The following is a 20,827-nucleotide window of genomic DNA, read 5'->3' on the forward strand; positions in this document are numbered from 1 at the left end:
AATTATATGAAATTGTCAATATTCTACCATATTTGATCAACAAAAATGGCAATTTTATATGGGTCAATCTAATACAACCGCTGCCTCTTAGGTGGTATGAGAATTAAGTGCAGTGACTGTTGCATTGTAAGCAAGTACCATACTGCTGCATGAAAAGTGGGCCCAGTAGTAAGCCACTCAGGCCTTGTGGAACAAGGGGAACACACTTGGAATCCAGAGCAACCGAAAAGCAAGAGCCTGGCCCCAGATAGCCTGAAGCCTCCAGATCTGCTATGGACTGCTTATGTTTAAACACTTAACATGAGCAAAAAATAACCTTCCATTTAGGTTAAACCACTGCTGTTTGGGTTTGTTTTAAAGCAGTAAAGCCAATACCCTAATGAACAAAGGGTGTGTGTGAGTGAGAAAGGAACCAGGTATTTTGACAAAGAGATTTCTGCCTCAGGAGACTGGATGTGATGCCATTGATTGAGATGGGAGTCTAAGACATGGTGGGGGGCTGGAAGGAAGATCATGAGTACAGTTGTGGACATGTCTTGAGGTGGGCCCAGGGAAAATTGTCCTGTTCTTCTGGATTCCAGAAGAGAGGTTAATGCTGGAAATACTGGTTTGGGAATCATATGTGTATAAATGCATATTGTAACCTTGGAGAAGGTGTGCTCATCCTGGGAAGACATGTAGATACCGACAAAATTAGCCAAATGTATCATGAAATGGTGAGAATGCTAATAATTATGATTATTATTATCACTGATGAAGCACTTCACCATATGTCAGGCATGTTCTGTGCTAAATACTTTGTGTGTCATAGTTTTTATCATCAGGATAACCCCTTTGATGGATATTATTAATCCAATTTGCTGAAAAAACCGAGATTGATAGATGGCAGAGCTGAAATTTGAACCCAAATCTGTTCGACTTTAAATTCCACATTTATAACCATAACTCCATAAACCTAAACTTAGTTTTAAAAATCTTATGGATGCAGGTATACAGAGGAGTTAAAACTCATCAAACTGTAGACTTAAAATAAGTACATTTCATTGTATGTAAAGTATACCTCTGTAAAACTGATTTGAGCCCTGGTTGGTTTGGCTCAGTGGATAGAACGTCGGCCTGCGGACTCAAGGGTTCCAGGTTTGATTCTGGTCAAGAGCACATGCCCGGGTTGCAGGCTCAATCCCCAGTAGGGGGCGTGCAGGAGGCAGCTGACCAATCATGGATGTTTCTATCTCTCCCTCCCTCCCCCTTCCTCTCCGAAATCAATAAAAATATATTAAAAAACAAAAACAAAAAAGAAACTGATTTGAAAAAATAGCGATGTGATTTTCAGAGCTTCCATTGTGCACCCATTAGAGGTCAATAAGCAGTTGTTAACATAAGACAATACAAATTTCAAGTGCTAACAAGTGATGAAGGTTGGAACTTAAGAAAGGTTTTGTATCATTTTCTACCCCCACCCAGTCTGACTTAAAAGTTGGCATACTTGAAAACAAATACACAAAAATTTGTGGGTTGAATAAAGCTGTTAGTTTTTACAATAGGAACCTAAAGTTACCATGTTCTGCATGTTAAGATACTTAACTTAGGATTTCTCAACCTCAAGATTCAAGGTTTCTCTACCTCAACGCTATGGACATTTTAGATCAGGTGCTTCTTTGTTGTAGGGGGGCTGTCCTATGTATTGTGGGATGTTTAGCAGCATCTCTGGCCTTTACCTGTTAGTTGCCAGGAGCAAATGCATCCTCAGTTGTGACAACCAATAATACTGCCAGATGTCCCCTGGGGGGCAAAATCACCTGGTTGAGAACCATGCTCTAGCTACCAGTTAGTACATCACCTGGGTAGTAGAGTCTTCTCTTACGCTGCAGTACACCAGGCTCAGGGACTCAGGTCCACTGACTAGGATGTGGAGTATTTCTAGGTCACTTTCTGGCCACCTGGGCTCTCTCACCCTTCTGGGAGGGACAGGGGTTGCTTGCCTGCTTGGGAGGGTGCTTCTACTGCCACACCCCTTTCATCCTCCCCCAGCTTCCCCAGCTTCCCCAGCCCGTGGTTTTATGCAGCTCCCTCATCTGCACCTCCAGGAGCAATGGCTGTCCTCTCTGCTGTCCTCTTGTACCCTCCCCAGCCCATGTAAAGCCCAAGTGGTCTCCCCCTCTAAGGTGTAATGAGTGGCGGGCTATTGGTGGACCGGCACAAAGCCTCTTTTCCTGCAGAGGCCCCACCTCACTTTTAGAAAGGCAAAAGGGAAATCCTCCTTCCACCACAAGGAAGGGTGGGCTGGGGGCAGGTCTCTTTCAGAGCAATGATTGAAGATGCCAACGTTGGGTGGGCAGCTTTCTACCTCTGTTATTGGAAAGGAGGTGGATTTCTCCCACCCCCACCCCAGTAGGGAATTCTAGAAGTGAATTGTCCCTCCTGCCAGGAGCCATTCCCATCCTGAGTGAAAGGGCTTGCCTTTATAAGAAGCTCTTATCAGGAGCTGTCTTCTTTCCCTTACCTTAGGACCACCTAGGTGGGGGAAAAAAAAAGAAACACAAAGGAGAGGAGGGGAACTTTTCCTCATAGATCTTTTCACTCACTCAGCCTCTAAGTCAAAATAGAGGGTGGAATGGGAGAAGTATTCTCCATTTTTATTCTCAATTTCCATATCTCTAAGTAGACCAACCATGACAGTTTTATGACCCAAATGCAAGGATACATTTTATGTTACTCAATGAGCAAAGTGACTTCAGATCTGAATGGGCAGGAAAATAAATAATACACATAAAATTTTCCTTCTAGTTTCTAATTATTCCAAAAGGTTTCCCCTCATTAACCTGAAATTTCTGGAATGTGTACATTTCTCTGTCCCACCCATTCCTGGGTTTTAAGGCAGGAATGTCAAACACAATCAGCATAAGGTCACCACTTGGTCAGTGGAAATTTTTTAAAATTTCTGGTCTGTAGTTTCTGGCTCCCAGCCATTTTTGGTGGCAAAAATTGCTCTGGGGTGGTGGCAAAAGCCAGTGGGTGGCCTGGATGAATCCTTAGCCAACATGCTCCTCACTGCACTCTAGGGACAGTTTGGAGGTTACAGAGGGGCATTGGAAGCTGCACCCTCAGAATGGGCTGCCACCCTGAAGGTGTATGCATTAGGCCACTTGGGTCTGAATAGCAAGTGGCTCCACTCCTGGTACTTGTCAACCATCGAGGCACCTTGAGAAAGCAACTAAGCATATGCAGGAGTGCGACATTCAGCAGGATAATTGGTCCAGTGTGTTTCACCAGTTGAGTTATGGGAACAAAAGAAGAAAAGATAATGTGTCAATTTAGAAGACACGAAGAAACATAACAACCAGATGCATTGTATGGTTCAGGATAAACTCTTAGTCTGAAATTCATATGATGAAGCCCTAACCTCCAATGTGATGGCATTTGGAAATGAGACCTTGTGAGGTGATTCGGTTTAGATGAGGTCATGAGGTTGGGGCCCCCATGATGGGATTAGGGTCCTCTTAAGAAGAGGAAGAAAGCCCAGCCAGGTGTGGCTCAGCAGTTGAGCATCAGCCCAGGAACCAAGAGGTCACCGGTTGGATTCCCGGTCAGGGCACATGCCCGGGATGCAGGCTTGATCCCCAGTGTGGAGTGTGCAGGAGGCAGCCAATCAGTGATTCTCTGTCATCACTGATGTTTCTATCTCTCTCTTCCTCTCCCTTTCTCTCCAAAATCAATAAAAATATATTTTTTTTAAAAAGGAAGAAAGACTAGTGTTGCTCTTTCCCTGTCCCTGTCCCTCTTTATAGGAGGAGAAAGTGAGAAGGTGGTCATCCACAAGCTAGGAAATGAATCAGCCAGCACCTTAATCTTGGGCTTCCCAGTCTCCAGAGCTATGAGAAATGAATGTCTGTTGCTTAAGCCACCCAGTTTATGGTATCTTGTTATGGCAGCCTAAACTAAGACACCAGGACACTTTGGGGCACAATTAAAGAAATGTATATATGACCTAGGTGTTAAATAAGATGAAAATCTATTGGCATGGGGAGATGGAGACCATTAACAGAGAAAAACAGCTTTCAGAATATATTTGGAGAGCCCTAACTGGTTTGGCTCAGTAAATAGAGCATCAGCCTGTGGACTGAAAGGTCCTGGGTTGGATTCTGGTCAAGGGCACATGCCCCGGTTGCGGGCTCAATCCCCAGCAGGGGGTGTGCAGGAGGCAGCTGATTAATGATTCTCTCTCATCATTCCTGTTTCTATCTCTCTCTCCCTCTTCCTTCTTCTTTGAAATCATATATATATATATATATATATATATATATAGAGAGAGAGAGAGAGAGAGAGAGAGAGAGAGAGAGAGAGAGAGAGAGTTATATAGTAAACTAGAGCCCGATGCACAAAATTCATGCAAGAATAGGCCTTCCTTCCCCTGGCTGCCAACACATGCTTCCCTCTGGCACCCGGGACCCAGGCTTCCCTCGCAGCCCTGGCTTCATCCAGAAGGTCGTCTGGAAGAATGTCCAGTCTAATTAGCATATTATGCTTTTATTATTATAGATTGTTAAATGGTAACCTCTGGGTGGTAGGAATATGGTGTTTTATTTTATTTTTGCTTTTCAATATTTGAAAACTTTCTACAATGCATATCCTATAAAATAAAAGTCTAGTGTGAAGTGTCCAACTGTTCGTTCAACCAGTCGCTATAATGTGTACTGACCACCAGGGGGCAGATTCTCTGACCAGTAGGTTAGCTTGCTGCTGGGGTCCTGCAGATGGAGACTGGGCAAAACGGACCAGACATGTCCTGGAGCCCTCCCATGGTCCCTCCCTGGCTGGCCAATCTCCCCAGGTCCCTCCCCGGCCTCTAAAATATTTTTTCTAATTAATTTCCTTTCAATGTGCATGAATCCTTGCACCAGGCCTCTAGTTTATATATATATATATATATATATATATATATATATATATATATATCAGGTTGTGGGATTTTGTTAAAGAAAAGGTTATTTTTAATTGTGTGCTGGGAGGGGCTCCCCAAATCATTTGCTTCACCCCTCATTTTTTTCAAAGGAGGAAAATTTTTTACTCATCACACTAACTTAAAAACACACACACAAAAACACTTTTTATTGTGGAAAATTTCAAACAGACCCAAGGGAAGACCAAACATTCACCAGCCACAACAATGATCAACTCATTCATTTGTTCCCCTTACACTTTCTCACTTTTCATTTTATTTTGAAGCAAATCCCAGACCTCATATAATTTATCCCATTAATATTTCAGTGTTAGCTCTTAAAGGACTCTGAAAAATACATAACCACAATACATTTTCACACCTAGAAGTTTAATAATAATTCCTTAATCTCATCTAATATTCAGTCAGTGGTCATATTCCCAATTATCTCACAAATGTAAGAACTGAGCTTTTAAAAGTTTGTTTGATTGAATTAGTATCCAAATAAAGTCCATCTATTGCAATGGGCAATATGTCTTTTTTAGTCTCTTTTAATCTACAGGTTCCTTCTCCATTTCTTTATTTTCCTTGGTAATATATTGGTTGAAGAATCCAGGTTTGCCCTGAGGCATTTCCCAGTGTCGATTTTGCTGATTGCATCCCCTGGTGTTCAATGCATTTCCCTCTCCTTTTTATTTTCTATAACTGGCAGTGGCATCTACAGGCTTGATCATATTTCTAAGTTCAATTTTGGGGGGACTAGAACACTTCATAGATGGTGGTGCTTTCTTCTATAAGGAAGCACATCATGTCTGGTTGTCTCTTGTACTGTGTATGTGATGATAGCTGTTACTGAAACTCAATACCTGGATCCATTACTTCATGGCGATATTCCAGTTCTAAAATTCTGTCTTCATGTACTAGCCAAAATATTCATATAAACAGAAACTACCCTTCACCAGTGATTTTATAAAGCTAAATAGATGCTTGATTTTTTTCCCTTACTTACCAGTTCTTAAAATAATGAATTGATTCTCTGCCATCCTCCAAAGGTGAGAGATATTTTTGTCATTATGAACTAATGAATTTAACCATATTTGTCTTCCAACCTACTGTAGTCCCTACCCTTAAAAAAAAAAAAATCCTCACCTGAGGATACGTTTTATTGAGAGAAAGGGAGAGGGAGAGAGACAGAGAAACATCTGATGTGAGAGAGAGACATCAATCAGTTGTCTCCTGCACACACCTTGACCAGGGGCTCAAACCTGAAACCTAGGTATGTGCCCTGACCAGGAATTGAACCTGAGACCCTTTGGTGCATTGAACAACCCTCCAACCAACTGAGCCACAGCAGCCAGGCCAGTTCTTACCCATCTTGATGCTCGAATTATCCCATCCTTTGGCCATTGAGAGCTCTTCAAAATTGCTCCCAAGTCTTTTTGACATGACCCTTTGATAGAAATCTCTCTTCAGAGCTGAAATATTATCTCAACGGGAAAATTGGCCATGAAAAATAAGGTAGCACATTATTTCTGAGGTACTTTTCTCCCCCCTTTCATTTGAATGGGTTCCCTCCCAATGAAGGTCTCTCCCACCCAGCTCCTGTCACCCTCTTGACTTGAATGCTCCAGGACACTCTCACCTCTGGCTATACTGCCCTAGACCTCCCTGTTTTGCTGGAGTTTCAAAAGGTGGAAAGTCAAGTTGGAAGTGGGTTGGTGGCCCCAGGAGGACATCCAGGTGTTTTACCAGGTGTTAGGCAGGCAGGCTGGGCCCAGGCTGACTTCCCAGGGGGTGCTCATCCCTCCTCGTGTGAGATTTATAGCTCCAGCATAGTCTAAGTTTTTTAAACATTTTAACTCTTTGCAGGCCTTCAGTCTTGTACATCTCACAAAAGGTCTGGGTTGCCCAGGCTCACAGCATCCTTAAGCACCTGCCTTTGTCTGAGCCCTTACTACCCTGACTCCATCCAATCCAGCCTCTCCTTCCAAATCTGCTGAGATTCCAGTTTTTCTCATCTCACCTCATCTCCATCTCTATCCCTACCTCTCTCTTTTCAACCTCTAAGTGCCTATCTGGATTTGAACCCACATATGCTGGCTCCACAGTACCTGGCACTTGGTGCCTACCTCTGTTCCTTGTCACTGAGCACAACCCCTGCCCTCTGTCTTTATCCTCTTTGAACACATAACTACTTATTTTTTAAAAATAATAAATATATAGCTTTCTCATTTCAGAATGAAGATATAAAAATTTAAGTAATCTAAATTTTTTTGAAGCAAATTAAGATACCTCTCTTGTCCGGCCTCAAAATAATCGCCAAGTATTTGGTGTACTTCCTTCCAGACCTACATAAAAATTTACAAATAGTTTTTCTCAAAATGTGCTTTTTCTATATTGTACTTTCCTGCACATTACTTTGTTCACTTACTATGAAACGCTTCTTGTGTTTAGAACAGCTATATCTTCTGCATTGTATTTAACAGCTTCAGTTTTCCATGGATACCATAAATGACTTAGTTCCATACTGATGAACATTAGGGGTTGTTTCCAGTTTTTCATTATTTCATTTTTTAGTATTGTATGCTGCAATACTTAGCTTAGTACACTTGTATAACTATTTCTGTAGAATAAATTCCTGGAAATGGAATTTTTGAGTCAAAACCATGCACATTTTAAATTGTAATAAATACTGTTAAACTGACCTCCAAAAAGACTGTATTAATCTACACTTACAAGGAGTGCCTCTTTCTGCACATACTTGCCAAATTGATGTTATGAAATTTTTCAGTTTTGCCTGATAGGTGAAAAGTATTTTATTATTGTTTTATTTTGCATTATTTATTGTTAAGGTTGGACATGTTTATTGGTAATTCTGTTTCTTTGGTGAACTATTCATGTCCTCTTTTTCACATTTGCTTGGGTTCTTTTTCTTATCAACTCAAAAATCTTTCTAGTATATTGTACCAATCATTTTCTCATGTGTTAGAAGAAAAATTTTCCCAGTTATGTTTGTAGATTGACTTGGCCATGTATAAGTTTAAATTGTGAATGTGCTCAAACTTAAAATTTTTCATTTGTGCCTGGCCAATGTGGCTCAGTGGTTGAGCCTCGACATATGAACCAAGAGAGGTCAGGGCACATGCCCAGGTTGCAGGCTTGATCCCCAGTAAGGGATATGCAGGAGGCAGCCGATCAGTGATTCTCTCTCATCAATGATGTTTCTATCACTCTCTCCCTGTCCCTTCCTCTCTGAAATCAATGAAGACATATAAAGATTAACCTATGTAATAATAATCATGAAATAAAAAGAAGTCTGATGTGCTGGTTATAATTTCTTTAATATGAATGAAAATAAACACAAGACAATTAAAGTTTTTTTAAAATGTCCTCCATACTGTTTAAAAACATCTCTTGTATTATCCATATATTTTTTTTAATATGTTTTATTGATTTTTTTACAGAGAGGAAGAGAGAGGGATAGAGAGTTAGAAACATCGATGAGAGAGAAACATCGATCAGCTGCCTCCTTCACACCTCCTACTGGGGATGTGCCCGCAACCAAGGTAACGTGCCCTTGACCGGAATCGAACCTGGGACCCTTCAGTCCGCAGGCCGACGCTCTATCCACTGAGCCAAACCGGTTTCAGCTCCATATTTTTTGAAACTTTTTTCTAAGTGGTCACAAACCTTTTAACTGAATATTCACTATTGCTTCAAATTAATTGATCTTCACTCAAAGTCCTTTTAACCCCACTTTCCTTGCTGTTTCAAGGTGAACATTTCCCCAATCACATAAGCTCCAAACTGGGCTTGGAAGATGCTCTCCCTCCTCCCACCCCCATTCATTGTCTCTTGTCCTCCATTCTCCCAGACATTGTTTTCATCCTCCTTCCCGGTGATACAGCACCTCCTGGGATTTCTCGAGTTCCTTCCCCAAGACCAGCATGTTTCTTTGAAGCCCATCTTTCTCAACCAGCTTCATCATGGCTGACTCTCTATTACTCTCTGTATTATTTATTTATCTATTTATTAATCCTCATCTGAGGATATGCTTGTTTGTTTGATTGTTTTTAAATTGATTCTACAGAGAGAGGAAGGGAGAAATATTGTTGTGGGAGAGAAAGATAGATCAGTTGCCTCCCATACTCGTCCAGACAGGAAATGGGACCTGCAACCTAGGCATGTGCCCTGACCAGGAATCGAATCTGAAACCTTTTGGTGTATGGGATGACCCTTCAGCCAACTGAGCCACCCGGCCAGGGCTGCCGTATGTATTATTTAAACACACTTCCTGGCCCGAACCCCCATCTTCTACTGTTCTACAGACAATCACTGTGACTTTGGGACTTTCCTTCCTTCCCCAGCTCATCCAAACCTTACCTGTCCTTATAGGCTCAATTTCCAAGAAGCATTCTCAGCTGATTCCAGCCCTCTCCCTCTCTTACTCCTGGAGCATTAGTGTCAGCTCCGGTAGTTCATCTCCCTGGGTAGATTACAACTGCTCGAGGGCAAGTTTTAGTTTGAATATTCCTTCTGCATTGGCACATTGTCAAGCACACATCAGATGCTCCATAAATATGTTGAGTCACTGAAAACTTACCTCAAACTCCACCTGTCCCTGTTAGTACAGCCACTCAACCCTCCCTGCACAACCTTCAACTCCCACAAACCCAGGGTCAGAGGGAAAAGGAAACAAATGTAAGAAAGGCAGAGCACACTGAGATTTAAGAAGCCAGTTCTAGGATCATTAGTCTTTTAATATATTATTCTGCAAGAAAGGAATTAAAAAAAAATTCCTGACATCTCTTCTGATTTTTTAAAATTTAAATAAATACCCTGCCCTCCCCCCACCCACAAAAATTTCCCTCCTTCCCCATCATCCCACCCATCCCTGGTGCCAGATCCTCACTCCAGAGCTAAATAAGATGCCTGTTTCAGAGCAGGCCAGCTCACTACCAAATTCTGGCGACTTGTAAATACTGTAAATGAGTCTGCTGCCCTCCAGACCAATCCCTAGCTTTGGGGCAGGCCTGGATAGTGGGGCCTTTAGGCGTGGTGGAGAGTGCAAACTTGCTTTCCTTTAATTGCTCTCGACTCCCCACTCCCTGCTTGAGGGTATGGGGGTGGGGACAGAATTGCCCTCTAGACTAAATAAATAAAATAAATATGCCCTCCCCAATTCCCGACTCTATAAGAGCTCCTTCACCTCTCACTCTCTAGTCCCTCCTTCAATTGGCCCATCCCCCGTCCTCCCTAACCCTTCCCTCCACCCCCATGCTGACCTCTGGCTTGGCCTTTGCCCTCTCGGGAGGGGTCTACCACGCTCAGTGGGAAGAGCAGCGAGAGTCTCACTCCCAACTTCAAGCAAACCCTCCTCCTCCCCCAAATTTCTGTGGGTACTGCTAGTGCCCCAAGCCCGATGGGCCTGGCAGACTTCCCGCCTCAGGGGTTAGGATGAAGGGCCGGGGTGGCTCTCTCACCTGGTCCTTCAAGTGTCCCTCATTCAGGCAAGTTTCTCGGAGAGCCCTGCCCTGCTCCCCAGTCCCGGTGCCCCGGCCTCCCGCCCTCCTCAGATGGCAGTGTCCCAGAGGACGGTGTGCTGCCGGCGGCAGGGCGGGGTGCCGGACTTTCGGGGCTCGGGCCCCCGCCTCCAGCTGGGGAGGATGGGCATGCTCTCCTGCTTGCAGAGGCCCCGGTCGGGCCGGTGGCGCGCCTTGATCTCCTTGCACACGCAGCGTTTGCGCTCGATCACCTCGAGCAGCTTGCCGTCGCGCTCTCGGGCCGGCTGGGGCGGCAGGGGCAGAGGCAGCGGCAGTGCAGGGTGGGTCTGTGCTCCTTCCTCCCGCCGCCGCCCCGACGTGGGGAGAAAGGGAGAATAGGACCTCAGAATGACTGTGCCCTGTCCCCACTGCCTTCTCCCAGAAACAAGTCTTCTCTTAACTCTATCCTCTCCCCCTGGCTGGGGGCACCGATGGGAACAGAAACCTAGCCCTTGCACCACCCTTTGCCCAGCTGTGAGCCCTGCTGCCAGGCTGTGCCTGTCTCCCCCTGTGGAAGGGGCATCTTTTAAAAGCTTACTTCCTAGTAGGATGCACTTTTTCAGTGGTCCCCCCAGAGGGGATGCACAAAGGTACACTGTCCACCAGTGGCGGCCCTGCCTGGCTTGCCCATCATAAGCAGCCCCTTTCCAGGATCCTCCCCCAACTCTCCCCCCCCCCCCCCCCGCCCCCTCTATCTGGACCCTATAAGTCTGTGCCAGGGCCCAGCCTGACTTCATGCCTTTCTTTCCACATTCTGGCCTTCTTCTCTATCTGTCCCTTCACAAGTAAAACCCAATCTCATCTTCCTCCTCACCTGGCTGGGAACGTCCCGGGGCTGACTGCAGGGTCTGGGGGTGTGGAACACGGCCTGCCGGACTCCAGAGGTGGAGGCGGAGCGCCCCAGGCGGTAGCCTCCCGTGAAGTCTGAGGAAGTGAGGGAAGGAGCCTTCAGGTCTCCCACTAGTTTCTTGAGGACAGCCCCTTCCAGGCTGCCCCTGCCTCATCAGAGGGAAGGGGATGGAGATGAGGTATTAGGGTGTAGGCCCCAGGACATGAGCCCTGGGAAATTGCCCCCAGCCCACCCCATCAGTGCACAGGTGTGGGAGGGCCGGGTGTCACCTCCATTTCGGTGGCAGGCCGGAAAGGTCTGGCAGGGTGTGGGCAGCGCCGTGCGACTCCCTCCTCGGTCTCCTCCATGGTGGATCCTGGCCAGCAGGCCCTCTGCCCCCTGGCTCCTCACTGGGATCCCTGATGCCATAGGACCCCTGTCCTCACGCTCCACCTTGGCTGGACCCTCGGTGCTGCCATTCCAGGCCCGGGCATTATCCTCAGCCTCTGCTGGGATGACAAGGAGAGCTCAGTGCCTGTATGTGGGAGGGGTCTCGCTATTCCCCCAGCTCCACACACTGCAGCATGGGTGGGTCACAAGTAACTACCCCTTTGCAGGTCACAGCTGGGAAGGGAGGGGCCCTATGTCACACTGCCGCAGCACATTCACACACAGGAGGGACCCGGGTATTGCTACCTTCCATTGCAATCACTGGTATGACTCCTGGCAGAGGGATCTACCCTATCCCAGCTTTAGCTTCCAAGCCCCTACAGCCCCAGATAGGGCTGTAGTGACTACCTACCGAAACAGAACAGGGGCTCTATCTCCAGGAGGGGAAGAATCCTAAATCCTGAGCCAGGAAGTGTGCGTGTGTATGTTGGGGGGAAATTGTGGAGGAAGGGCTGACTGTGAACTAAGCTCATCTCTGAGAGTAGGCCTGGCAGAGCATTGCGTTGCCAGGCAACAGTAGGGGCCTCCCTCTCCTCCCCCTCCAGTCTGGACGAGTTGCCATGGTAACAGCTGGGAGGCAGCTGTGTTTAGCTCCAAGTGTGCACACACTCACACACCCCTGCAGCCCAGCAAAGGGAGGGGCAGGGAGTACAGCAGGATTGGGCAGGAGGAGAGGCTGCTCTGGGGGCCTGGTTCTACCTCCCCAGCCCAGATCTTACTGTCCCTTCAGCACACACTTGGGGACCCCATCCCTTTAGTCCACTGCATACCCCCAGCCCTCTGGTCTCCCAGAACTCTTCCCAGTTCAGGACAATGGGCCATGGCTTCCAAATAACTCCTCCAAGGCCTTCCCTAAATCACCATGAACATCCGCACCCCTCCCCACCTTCCTTTCACTCACTGTCCAGTTCTTTTGCCTTCCTTCCTCCATACAGGACCTTCCGCTGCAGAGCCCAGCCTGCCCCAAATGTCGCTGCACCCATCTCCTCTTCTTCTTCTGGTGTCCCTGCACTGGCGATGACGTGGGCACAGGAAATACTGGCAAAGGCACCCCCATCAGTCCCTTGCTCTTGCAGCTGGATCTTGACCAGGGGGGATGGGCCCCCCATTCCACAGCCCTTATTCAGCACCCCCCCAGCCTTGAGGCTTTCATAGGCAGGGGGTCTCTTAAGCCCAGCTGCTGAGGCTGGGTAGGTCCAGAGCGGGGTTAGGGGGCCTGCAGTTGGGTCCGGAAGGCTGTGTGGGGAGGCCAGGCAGCCTCGGTGGTGGAGAACCCCAGCTGCTGTGCCCATGGCTCCGCTGTGGGGGCTGGACTTCCCAGGTAAGGGGGGCCTCGAGCTGGTGCACAGCATCCCATGGAGGACTGAGATCTCCTTCTCTGTCTTTGGCTCCCCAGCACCCAAGGGAGGCCCAGCTGGCAGGACGGAGTGGGTGGTCACCTTGACTGCTGAGTATACCATGGTGTAAGACACGGCCTTGTCCTTGGGGGGGCCAGGGAGCAAGGTGGTTGGGGCAGGAGGGGCTGCCGGCGCCCCTGCCGCCTTGGGGCAGATCATGCTGTGGGAGTTGGGGAGCTCCCGCTCTCCCCGGGGCTGGCCAGAGCCCTGGGGTGGCAGCGGTGTTGAGTGGCTCCGGGCCCGGCCCGAGGGTCCCAGCAGCAGCAAGTTGGCAGCAGGAGGCGGCGGTGGTAGGGGAGGCGTCTCCCGCTCTCGGGCAGGCACTTGGGGAGCTGGGGTAGAGCCCACTGGCTCCTTGGAGTGGCAGAGGACTGGTAGCCTTGAGACCCCATCGCCAGGGGTTCGGGAAGCAGACTTGGCTTGGGGGAAGGCCAGAAGTGGAGGGCGATGCTGAAGGAGGTTAGGGAAGGGCGGGGGGATTTCACAAGGAGTGGTCTTGGTGGGTGTCCCGTCCCTCCGGCTTGGGAGGGCTGAGGCTGGACGATGGTGGGTGTGGGGCTGGAGGGCATGAGGCTGGTGTTGCGAGGAGGTGATGGTCAGCGAAGGGGGCCCATTGGCCCGGCCTTCCCCTGCCTCCTCGAGCAGCGGATATTTCATCTCCTCGTATATAGCCTCACTCTCTTCCGAGTCTGAGTCAGTGCCAGCTGGAGGGGTCGGACCCCCACCCCCAAGAGGGGGCCCAGTCAGGCCCCCTCCACATCTCCCTCCTCCCCTGAAGACATCCCCCACCATCTCAATGTACACTGGCTCTTCTTCTTGGGAACCCACCTCAGGGTCCCCAGCGATGCAGGACCCTCTACTGAGGCGCTGAAGGGGCAAGTTTCCCCCTCGGGGAGAGGGAGCTGAGGGGCAGGACTCATCGAAGGAGACAGAGAGCTGGGTGTTGGGGCTTCGCCTGGGCTTCTGTGGAGGAACCTTCCGGCTAGACTCTCGGCCCTCTGGGGCTGGCTTCTGTGAGCCTGGGAAAAATGGGAAAGAGAAAAATAAACTGTGCTCTTGTTTGGGGAAGGGAACAGGGAGACCCTTTCTGACCTCTTGACCCACCTGCAAGGACATAGCTGCCTCTTCATTTTGCCCACATTTCCCAACTTATAGCTCCAGTGGGTTCCCATCTTACCAGTCAACCCTCAGTCCTTCTAATGAACTCCTCAGAATCTGAAGCTCCCACCCTAAATTTTCTCCCACTCTCATATACTTCCAAGGACATGTCACCCCTTTCCCAAGATTGAACTTTTCAGGAAACTTCCCCTGTCCTTGAATAATCCATCTCAAACCCTTCCAAAAAGGAACCTCCCCCAGGCCCTCTGAGAATGAAATCTTCCACTTCCTTGGTTCTTCCCTGAATGAACCCTCCCAGCAGGCCTCCCCTGGCCTGGAATGGATCCTTCCAACTCCCCACTCCCTGCTTCCCCTGGGGAGGGTTGGGGGTATCTCACCTGCCTTCTTGCTAGGGGGCGTCTCTGCCCCGGACCCTGCCATGCTGAGCTTGGTGCTGGGGTGTCTCCGGGGCTTGGCCGGGGGTCTTCGTGTGCTGCTGTCCTCAGTGAGACCCCCACCTCCTCCCCCAGGACCACCCCCCACACTGTCCATGCTGCCCACCGAGTGGCAGGAGAGGGATCGAGGGGCCATGGCGCTGCGGCAGGGGTGGGGGGTGTGCTCCTGGGAGGCGGGCATAGTCATGAAGCCCATCCTGAGGGAGCGGCGCAGAGAGGCGATGTCCCGCACACGGACCCCGGGCCCTGGGCCAGCCCCGGGCCCTACCGAGCCTGCAGGAGCCACCTCCTTACTGGAGCTGGGGAGAGAAGGCCAAGATGGAGCAGAGGTCGGTTGCAACCCTGTGGCCTCCCAGGGAGAAAGAGGAGGGACTGGGGTGGGGGTGGGGGGGCGGCCTAAAGGTCCAGGGCACTGAAGTAGTAGCTTCAGGCAGAATCCCTGGGCTTTAAAAATGGGATGAGAGAAGAGGTAAGTATGTGTGCAGGGGAGCAGCCTAGTGCTGGCCGATCTCAGCCTAGGCATATCCAGCACACAGCACACAAGTGGACGATTTCATACATAGACAGAGAGATGGCAAACCCAGGCAGCACAACCCCATCTGGCTCACACCTGCCACCACAGTTCTGCTCCTTTTCACTCATGCTCACACCTGGCCTCTGGCCTTCCCCATGTCCAGCCTCAGTGGCCTATGCTCCACACCACACCGCACCTCCTCTCCCAGACTAGGGACTGTACCACAACATCACTAGAGCAGCCTCCCCAGGCTGATCTGATCTCTGTCTGTCTCTCTCAGTGCTGTCCTCTCTCTGTCACCCTCCCAGGCTCACCCCCATTCCCTTTCACTGTCCCCTGAGCTTCTGGATGAGTGAAGGGTAGGGGATGGCTGGCAGGGAAGAGGGGGAGAAACTGTGGGGTGGGCTTTCATTAAGGCCCTGTCTACTAACCCTTCATTAGGAAGAGATCACTGCAATGATAGCTCTGATTAATCTAATTAACAAGAATTAAACTCTAGTTTCCAGAAGGGAGAAGGGAGCAGGGAGATGGCTCTGACTCAGGCTCCAAGAGGCTGTGCAGTCAATGGGAGTGAAGATGAGAAGGGAGCAAGAGAGAAGAGGCCAGACCCCAGGTCCCTGGGAGGGCAAGGAGAGAGGGCAAGCTCTGGCTCTTCTGTAGGGCCTGCATGTCCCTCTCCACACACACACAACCCTACCTCTTGGCCCTCACCTCCCCCAGCAGAGGCTGAGAGGGGGCCAAATGGATCTTCTCTGGTGCCCCACAAATGACCCCGTCCCTGGACTGTGAGGGCAGCATGGCCTGCCCCTTCCAAGGTCAGATGACAGAGGAGCCAGGAGCCAGCCCCAAATTGAGAGAGAAGACCACAGGCCAGAGGTGAGTTAGGAAGGAGTGACTTGGGCCTCTGGGAATGAAGAAGAGCCAACAGGGTGCTCCTAAGCTGGAAGCCCCCCAAAAGGGCAGGACAGGGTCTGGAGGCAGGAGCAGGGTGGGGACAGGGTGTGTGCCATTCCAGCAATTCTGGACAGACTCTGAGATCAGACTGATGACCAGGCTGTTGGACCCAGGAAGGGCAGAAGGGATGTGACCCAGCTAGGGGGAAGCAGAAGTAGGCAGGTAAGGGGGCATTCCAGGACACAGCCTTACCTCCTCTTGGCCTCCTCCTCCTTGTGCTGCCTCCACTCCAGCTTGGTTTTTCGGTAGAGGAGGTTCATGTCGCGAAGTAGGAGGTGGGGGCTGGGGGGCCCTGTTTAGAGCCACCAGGCCCGGAGGACGGCCCTCCCTGGGTCCCGGATCCACTTGGTGGGGGGATGGGAAGGAAAAAAAAGAAAGATGGGGGGGGTGTGTCAGGAATCAGAGAGAGAGAGAGAGAGAGAGAGAGAGAGAGAAAGGAACAGAGACATGACTCGGGTCCTCAGAGAGAAAACAGAGGCACACAAACCCAACACCACCTCTAAGGACCCGCAGACAGACAGACATGGATGGACATTTGTACACAGAGTCACACATCCTGACAAAGGTGTTCAGAGACATAAATACATACTTTGGAGAAATCAGACCGACAGAGATTCTCATCCTGTAAATACATCTTGATCCACCAAACAGGCCCCACAAACACACATTCAGACACACAAACCATGGGGCCATAGACCCATATCTACAAACAGAGGACCAGACACAGAGATCAGCGTAGGTAAACACAACCGAGGAACAGTCAGACACACAGACATAAACACTTGACACACCCACAGCTCACACAGACCTCTAGACAGACACACACAAACAGGCTGCACAGAACTGGACATACCTACAGACAAGGAGTTATGCATGGGCCTACTTGCGAACATTGCACCCCACTGGGGAAGGGGGAGGTATCAGATTCCCCACCCCATCTTGGGCCCTGAGGCTGGGGGGTGTCATGAGGGCAGGGCTGGGATGCTCGAGAAAGGTTAGGGGCACTCTGAGTTGGGTATTAACAATACTACCATCCAAATATATCCATCCCCTGTCTTCCCCCTTCCAGTTCTTTGCCTGGGCTCCGGCCTCCGTCCACCCCTCATCCTGCGCCCTGGCTCCTCAGCGATGGTCTCCGATTCCCTCGCTGATAGCTCAAATCACCTTTTTCCTCCCTCAGGATTTGGGAGACTCCCGCTACCTTCTTCCAGTTCCCGCCCCTCATTCCCACCCTGCTATCTCCAGTCTGGCCCCGTAGCTACCTTTAGAGCTGCGGCCTCCATACCTGCCTGGTTTCGCTTCCCCCAAACACACTCTCCTGCGCCTCAGCCTCACCTCTCCTGCCAGGCGCCCCTCCTCACTGCCGTCCTCTCCCTTCCTTGTCGGTTCCAAACCCGGCCAGCTTCATCCCCCTCTCCATCCAAGGGCCCCAGGTTCACGGGCACCCCTCCCCTTCCCCTTGTCCTGCTATCCTGGGTTTCTTCGTCTCTCAGTCCGCCAATCCTCCCTGCCCCTGATTTCCCCCATTTCACCTCCCCGCACCAAGCCTCCCCAATTTCTACAAAACCGTACCTGGCCTGCCGGACGCCGGCCCCCCCATGCCGGGCTCCGCCCGGAGCAGGAGGAGGGAGGAGGAGAGACAGAGAGAGACTGGGGGAAGCCGAGCTGGGTCCTGCCGCAGAGACAGCCCCGCCTCCGGGTCCGCCCCCAGACCCGCCCCCGGCCCCAAACCCACCCTTCCACTCTCCAAGGACGGAGGGGAGCGGCCGCCTGGCTCGGGTGGGAGATACGGGGACCACAGAGTCCTCGGGGGGACACGGAGAAAGGTCGTGGGGCGCTGGGAACCCGGCGCCAGCCCCCGCTTTGGGGCGTCCGTTCCTCGCCGCCTCTCGCCCGGTGCCCGGCCGGGCCGTGCTCCGTTCGGTGGCCAAGGTCCCCGCGGAGCGAGGCCAGGCGCAGCGCGCAGCGGTGCCCCCCAGCGGCAGCCCGAGGCTTGCACCCGCGCGAGTTCCTTGTGCGACAGGGGCTTCCCGGCTGCGCACCCCGCGACCGGCAGGGGCGAGTCTGCGGCTGCGGAACCCGGAGTGCAGTGAGGCGGCGAGGCCGGCAGGGGGGGCCGCTTTCTGGGCCAAGGGGCTCTGAGACCGGAGCGGGACCTTCCTTGTCTCTGCCCAGCAGGGGGCGTGCGCCACTGGCTGTACGCCCGCTTCCCGCCGGCCCCCCCAGGTGCGGGAGGGCACCGTGCTGGCTCGCTTGGTGCTGGTCCTCTATCCCTCCAGCCTCCCAGGCGCCTGAGCTTTTTTTCACTTTCTGGGCTCAGTCTTCCGCCAGTCCGCCCCCGCAGCCCAAGTCATCCTCCCTGCAACCTTTGACTCCGCGGGCGGAGCCCGCTCCGACCTGGGCGCTCTGGATAGATCTGACTGCAGCCACCTTGGCCAAGGCCGGATGGTCGCTCAGGAATGACACCTCGCCCCCTTCCCCCATCACCTTTCTCATCAGCTCCATGAGAAATTCCTTCTTTGGAATTATCTTTGGTGCAGGTTAGCTGCAAGAAAACCTCAGTTCTACCCTTAACTGGCTGAAAAATGGACCTCCAAAAGATATCCACGCCCTGACCCCTGGAACCTGTGAATGTTACTTTATATGGCAGTCTTTCAAGATGTGCTGTGTGGCTTTGGGCAAATAGCGCAACCTCTCAGAGTTGCCTCATCTTCTACCTACCTCAATAATGTTGGGGGCAGTAATGGATACAAGTGTAAAGGGCCCCATACATTAAAGGGCTGTTATAAATGCCCCCAAGAGAGGTAATACATTAAAACAACAGGTGTTGTTGTTTTTTTCTCTTACACCTTAGTGTGAATGAGTTTTTGTTTTTTTTAAATATATTTTATTGATTTTTACAGAGAGGAAGAGAGAGGGATAGAGAGTTAGAAACATCTATGAGAGAGAGACATAAATCAGCTGCCTCCTGCACGCCCCCTACTGGGGATGTGCTCGCAACCCAGGTACATGCCCTTGACCGGAATCGAACCTGGGACCCTTCAGTCCGCAGGCCGACGCTCTATCCACTGAGCCAAACCGGTTATGGCTGTGTGAATGAGTTTTTATTGATTAGTTCAACAAGCATTTCTGCAGAGACCAATACTCTCCCTGGCACTATAGACTCAGAGAAGTCCAAGATGATACTAAGGATCTAAAGCCATGGGAAGGGGAGGGTCTAAAGATGGGTTTTGAATAGTCTGTAACTAGTCAGAGCTGAAAGAAGAAGAATCTGGGAGTGGAGCAATAGGAATATGTTCTGAATATTGCCAGAGGGAGAGAGGTGTGTTTTTTTTTGGGGGGGGGGCGGGGAGGCTGCCTCTTGGACTTCATATTTGGGAGGCTCAGAACCTGGCTATGGTAGCCATTGTTACCATGAAGGGAGAGAGGCAGGAGTGCAGATGCATTTTAACAAAGAGATAAATGATAATATATAAGCATGGGGGCCCAAGGGGCTTTTCATCATTTAATTTTTGCCTAATCCTAAATATTGGTTTAAAATTCCCATGAGCTAAAGCTGAGGAAGAAGGGATGTCAGACAGCCCAGTGCTAGTCTCCTACTAGCTGAGGCCTTGGGCAAATAACTGAATGCCTCTGAGCCTCAGTTTCCTTAGCAGAAACATTGGAACTCAAAACCCATCCCATCTCTTCCCAGGTCTGTTTGAGAATCTACCAGATAATTTATGTGAAGTGAACAAACATGAGGGATTTTTAATATACTTGGGAACAGTTTCGTTTGATCAAAATTAATTTAAATTCATTTCTTTCTGAACCTAGGAATGAAGGCAGAGGTGGCTTTTGCTAAAATAATTCCTCTTAGAATGTTGGTTGGGGTGCCAAAAAAGAGACAATGGCAGTTGGAGGTTTATTCTTTCACACCAAGCATATGGTTGGCCCTTGATGAGTGTGTGTGGATTCTCCATAGCGGGAGGAGACTTGGGAGACCCACTTGCCCCGACCACTGAGTGGCTCCACCAGGAGCAAGGGATGGAAAAAATGGGACATGTGAGAGGTGGGAGAGGAACCCATGCTTGGGACCAGCAGTTCATCCTCGGGTGCATCAGTGTAGGTGGTTGTGTGTACATGTATGATGTTTTTCTATATGGGGACAGACAAGGACACACCTGAGTGTGTGATGCCTCTGCTCTCCCACTGATACCCTTTCTGAACCTTCTGAGTCTCCATTTCCACATCAAAGAAGTGAAATATGATGTCTAGGATTTGGTTCAAATAATCCCACACAGAACAACAGTGGCTATGGATGAAACAAGAGTGGCTGTGAGTTTATCATTGTTGAAACTGCATGAGGGATACCTGGGAGTCCATTATACCATTCTCTTTGGGCATTTTTATAAATTGTCATCATAATCCACTTTTTAAAATAGGGAGGGACATGGCAGAACAACAATATCTTCCTCATACAGTGACTGTGAAAGCTAGCAAAGATATGACAATAACAGCTTCAGCAGCACCATAACATTTATCGGGTGTTTATGGGGTGGTAAGGTACCAGAAGAGCTCCTGATCAGTTCCTTCCCATTCTTCGGTGCCTGCAGGCCAAAGGCAGCAAGTGCCTACAAGTAAGGGAATCCCTGGCCGCTCTGCAGGC

At 50.0% G+C, this 20,827-nt stretch overlaps 1 protein-coding gene across 4 annotated transcripts; it reads right to left on the reverse strand.

Moving 5' to 3' along the window:
• Positions 1–8,267: 8,267 nt before the first annotated feature.
• On the reverse strand, positions 8,268–18,188 carry NYAP1 (neuronal tyrosine phosphorylated phosphoinositide-3-kinase adaptor 1). 4 transcript variants are annotated; one of them, XM_080677989.1, is made up of 7 exons: positions 17,752–18,187; positions 16,372–16,523; positions 14,655–15,010; positions 12,663–14,177; positions 11,602–11,820; positions 11,297–11,406; positions 8,268–10,769 (listed from the first exon to the last, which is right to left on the reverse strand). In XM_080677989.1, exons 2-7 carry the CDS (start codon positions 16,437–16,439, stop codon positions 10,512–10,514), a joined length of 2,526 nt encoding a protein of 841 aa, XP_080534115.1. In that variant the 5' UTR covers positions 16,440–16,523; positions 17,752–18,187; the 3' UTR covers positions 8,268–10,511. The 4 variants fall into 4 exon arrangements, with proteins under 4 accessions (XP_080534115.1, XP_080534113.1, XP_080534112.1 ...); XM_080677987.1 differs by having other exon boundaries at positions 11,602–11,817; positions 17,752–18,186; XM_080677986.1 differs by lacking the exon at positions 17,752–18,187 and adding an exon at positions 17,515–17,591.
• Between the last annotated feature and the right edge of the window lie 2,639 nt (positions 18,189–20,827).

Source organism: Plecotus auritus, assembly GCF_963455305.1.
Source record: "Plecotus auritus genome assembly, chromosome: 7".
In the NCBI taxonomy this organism is placed as follows: domain Eukaryota; kingdom Metazoa; phylum Chordata; class Mammalia; order Chiroptera; family Vespertilionidae; genus Plecotus; species Plecotus auritus.

Coding starts and splice junctions, on each gene's coding strand:
- NYAP1 (XM_080677989.1), bottom strand. CDS start 16,439: ATGAACCTCCTCTACCGAAAAACCAAGCTGGAGTGGAGGCAGCACAAG. Junction 11,407..11,601: donor GGCCTGCCACCGAAATGGAG/GTGACACCCGGC, acceptor TCACTTCCTCAG/ACTTCACGGGAGGCTACCGC. Junction 10,770..11,296: donor CCCGGGACGTTCCCAGCCAG/GTGAGGAGGAAG, acceptor GAAGGAGCACAG/ACCCACCCTGCACTGCCGCT.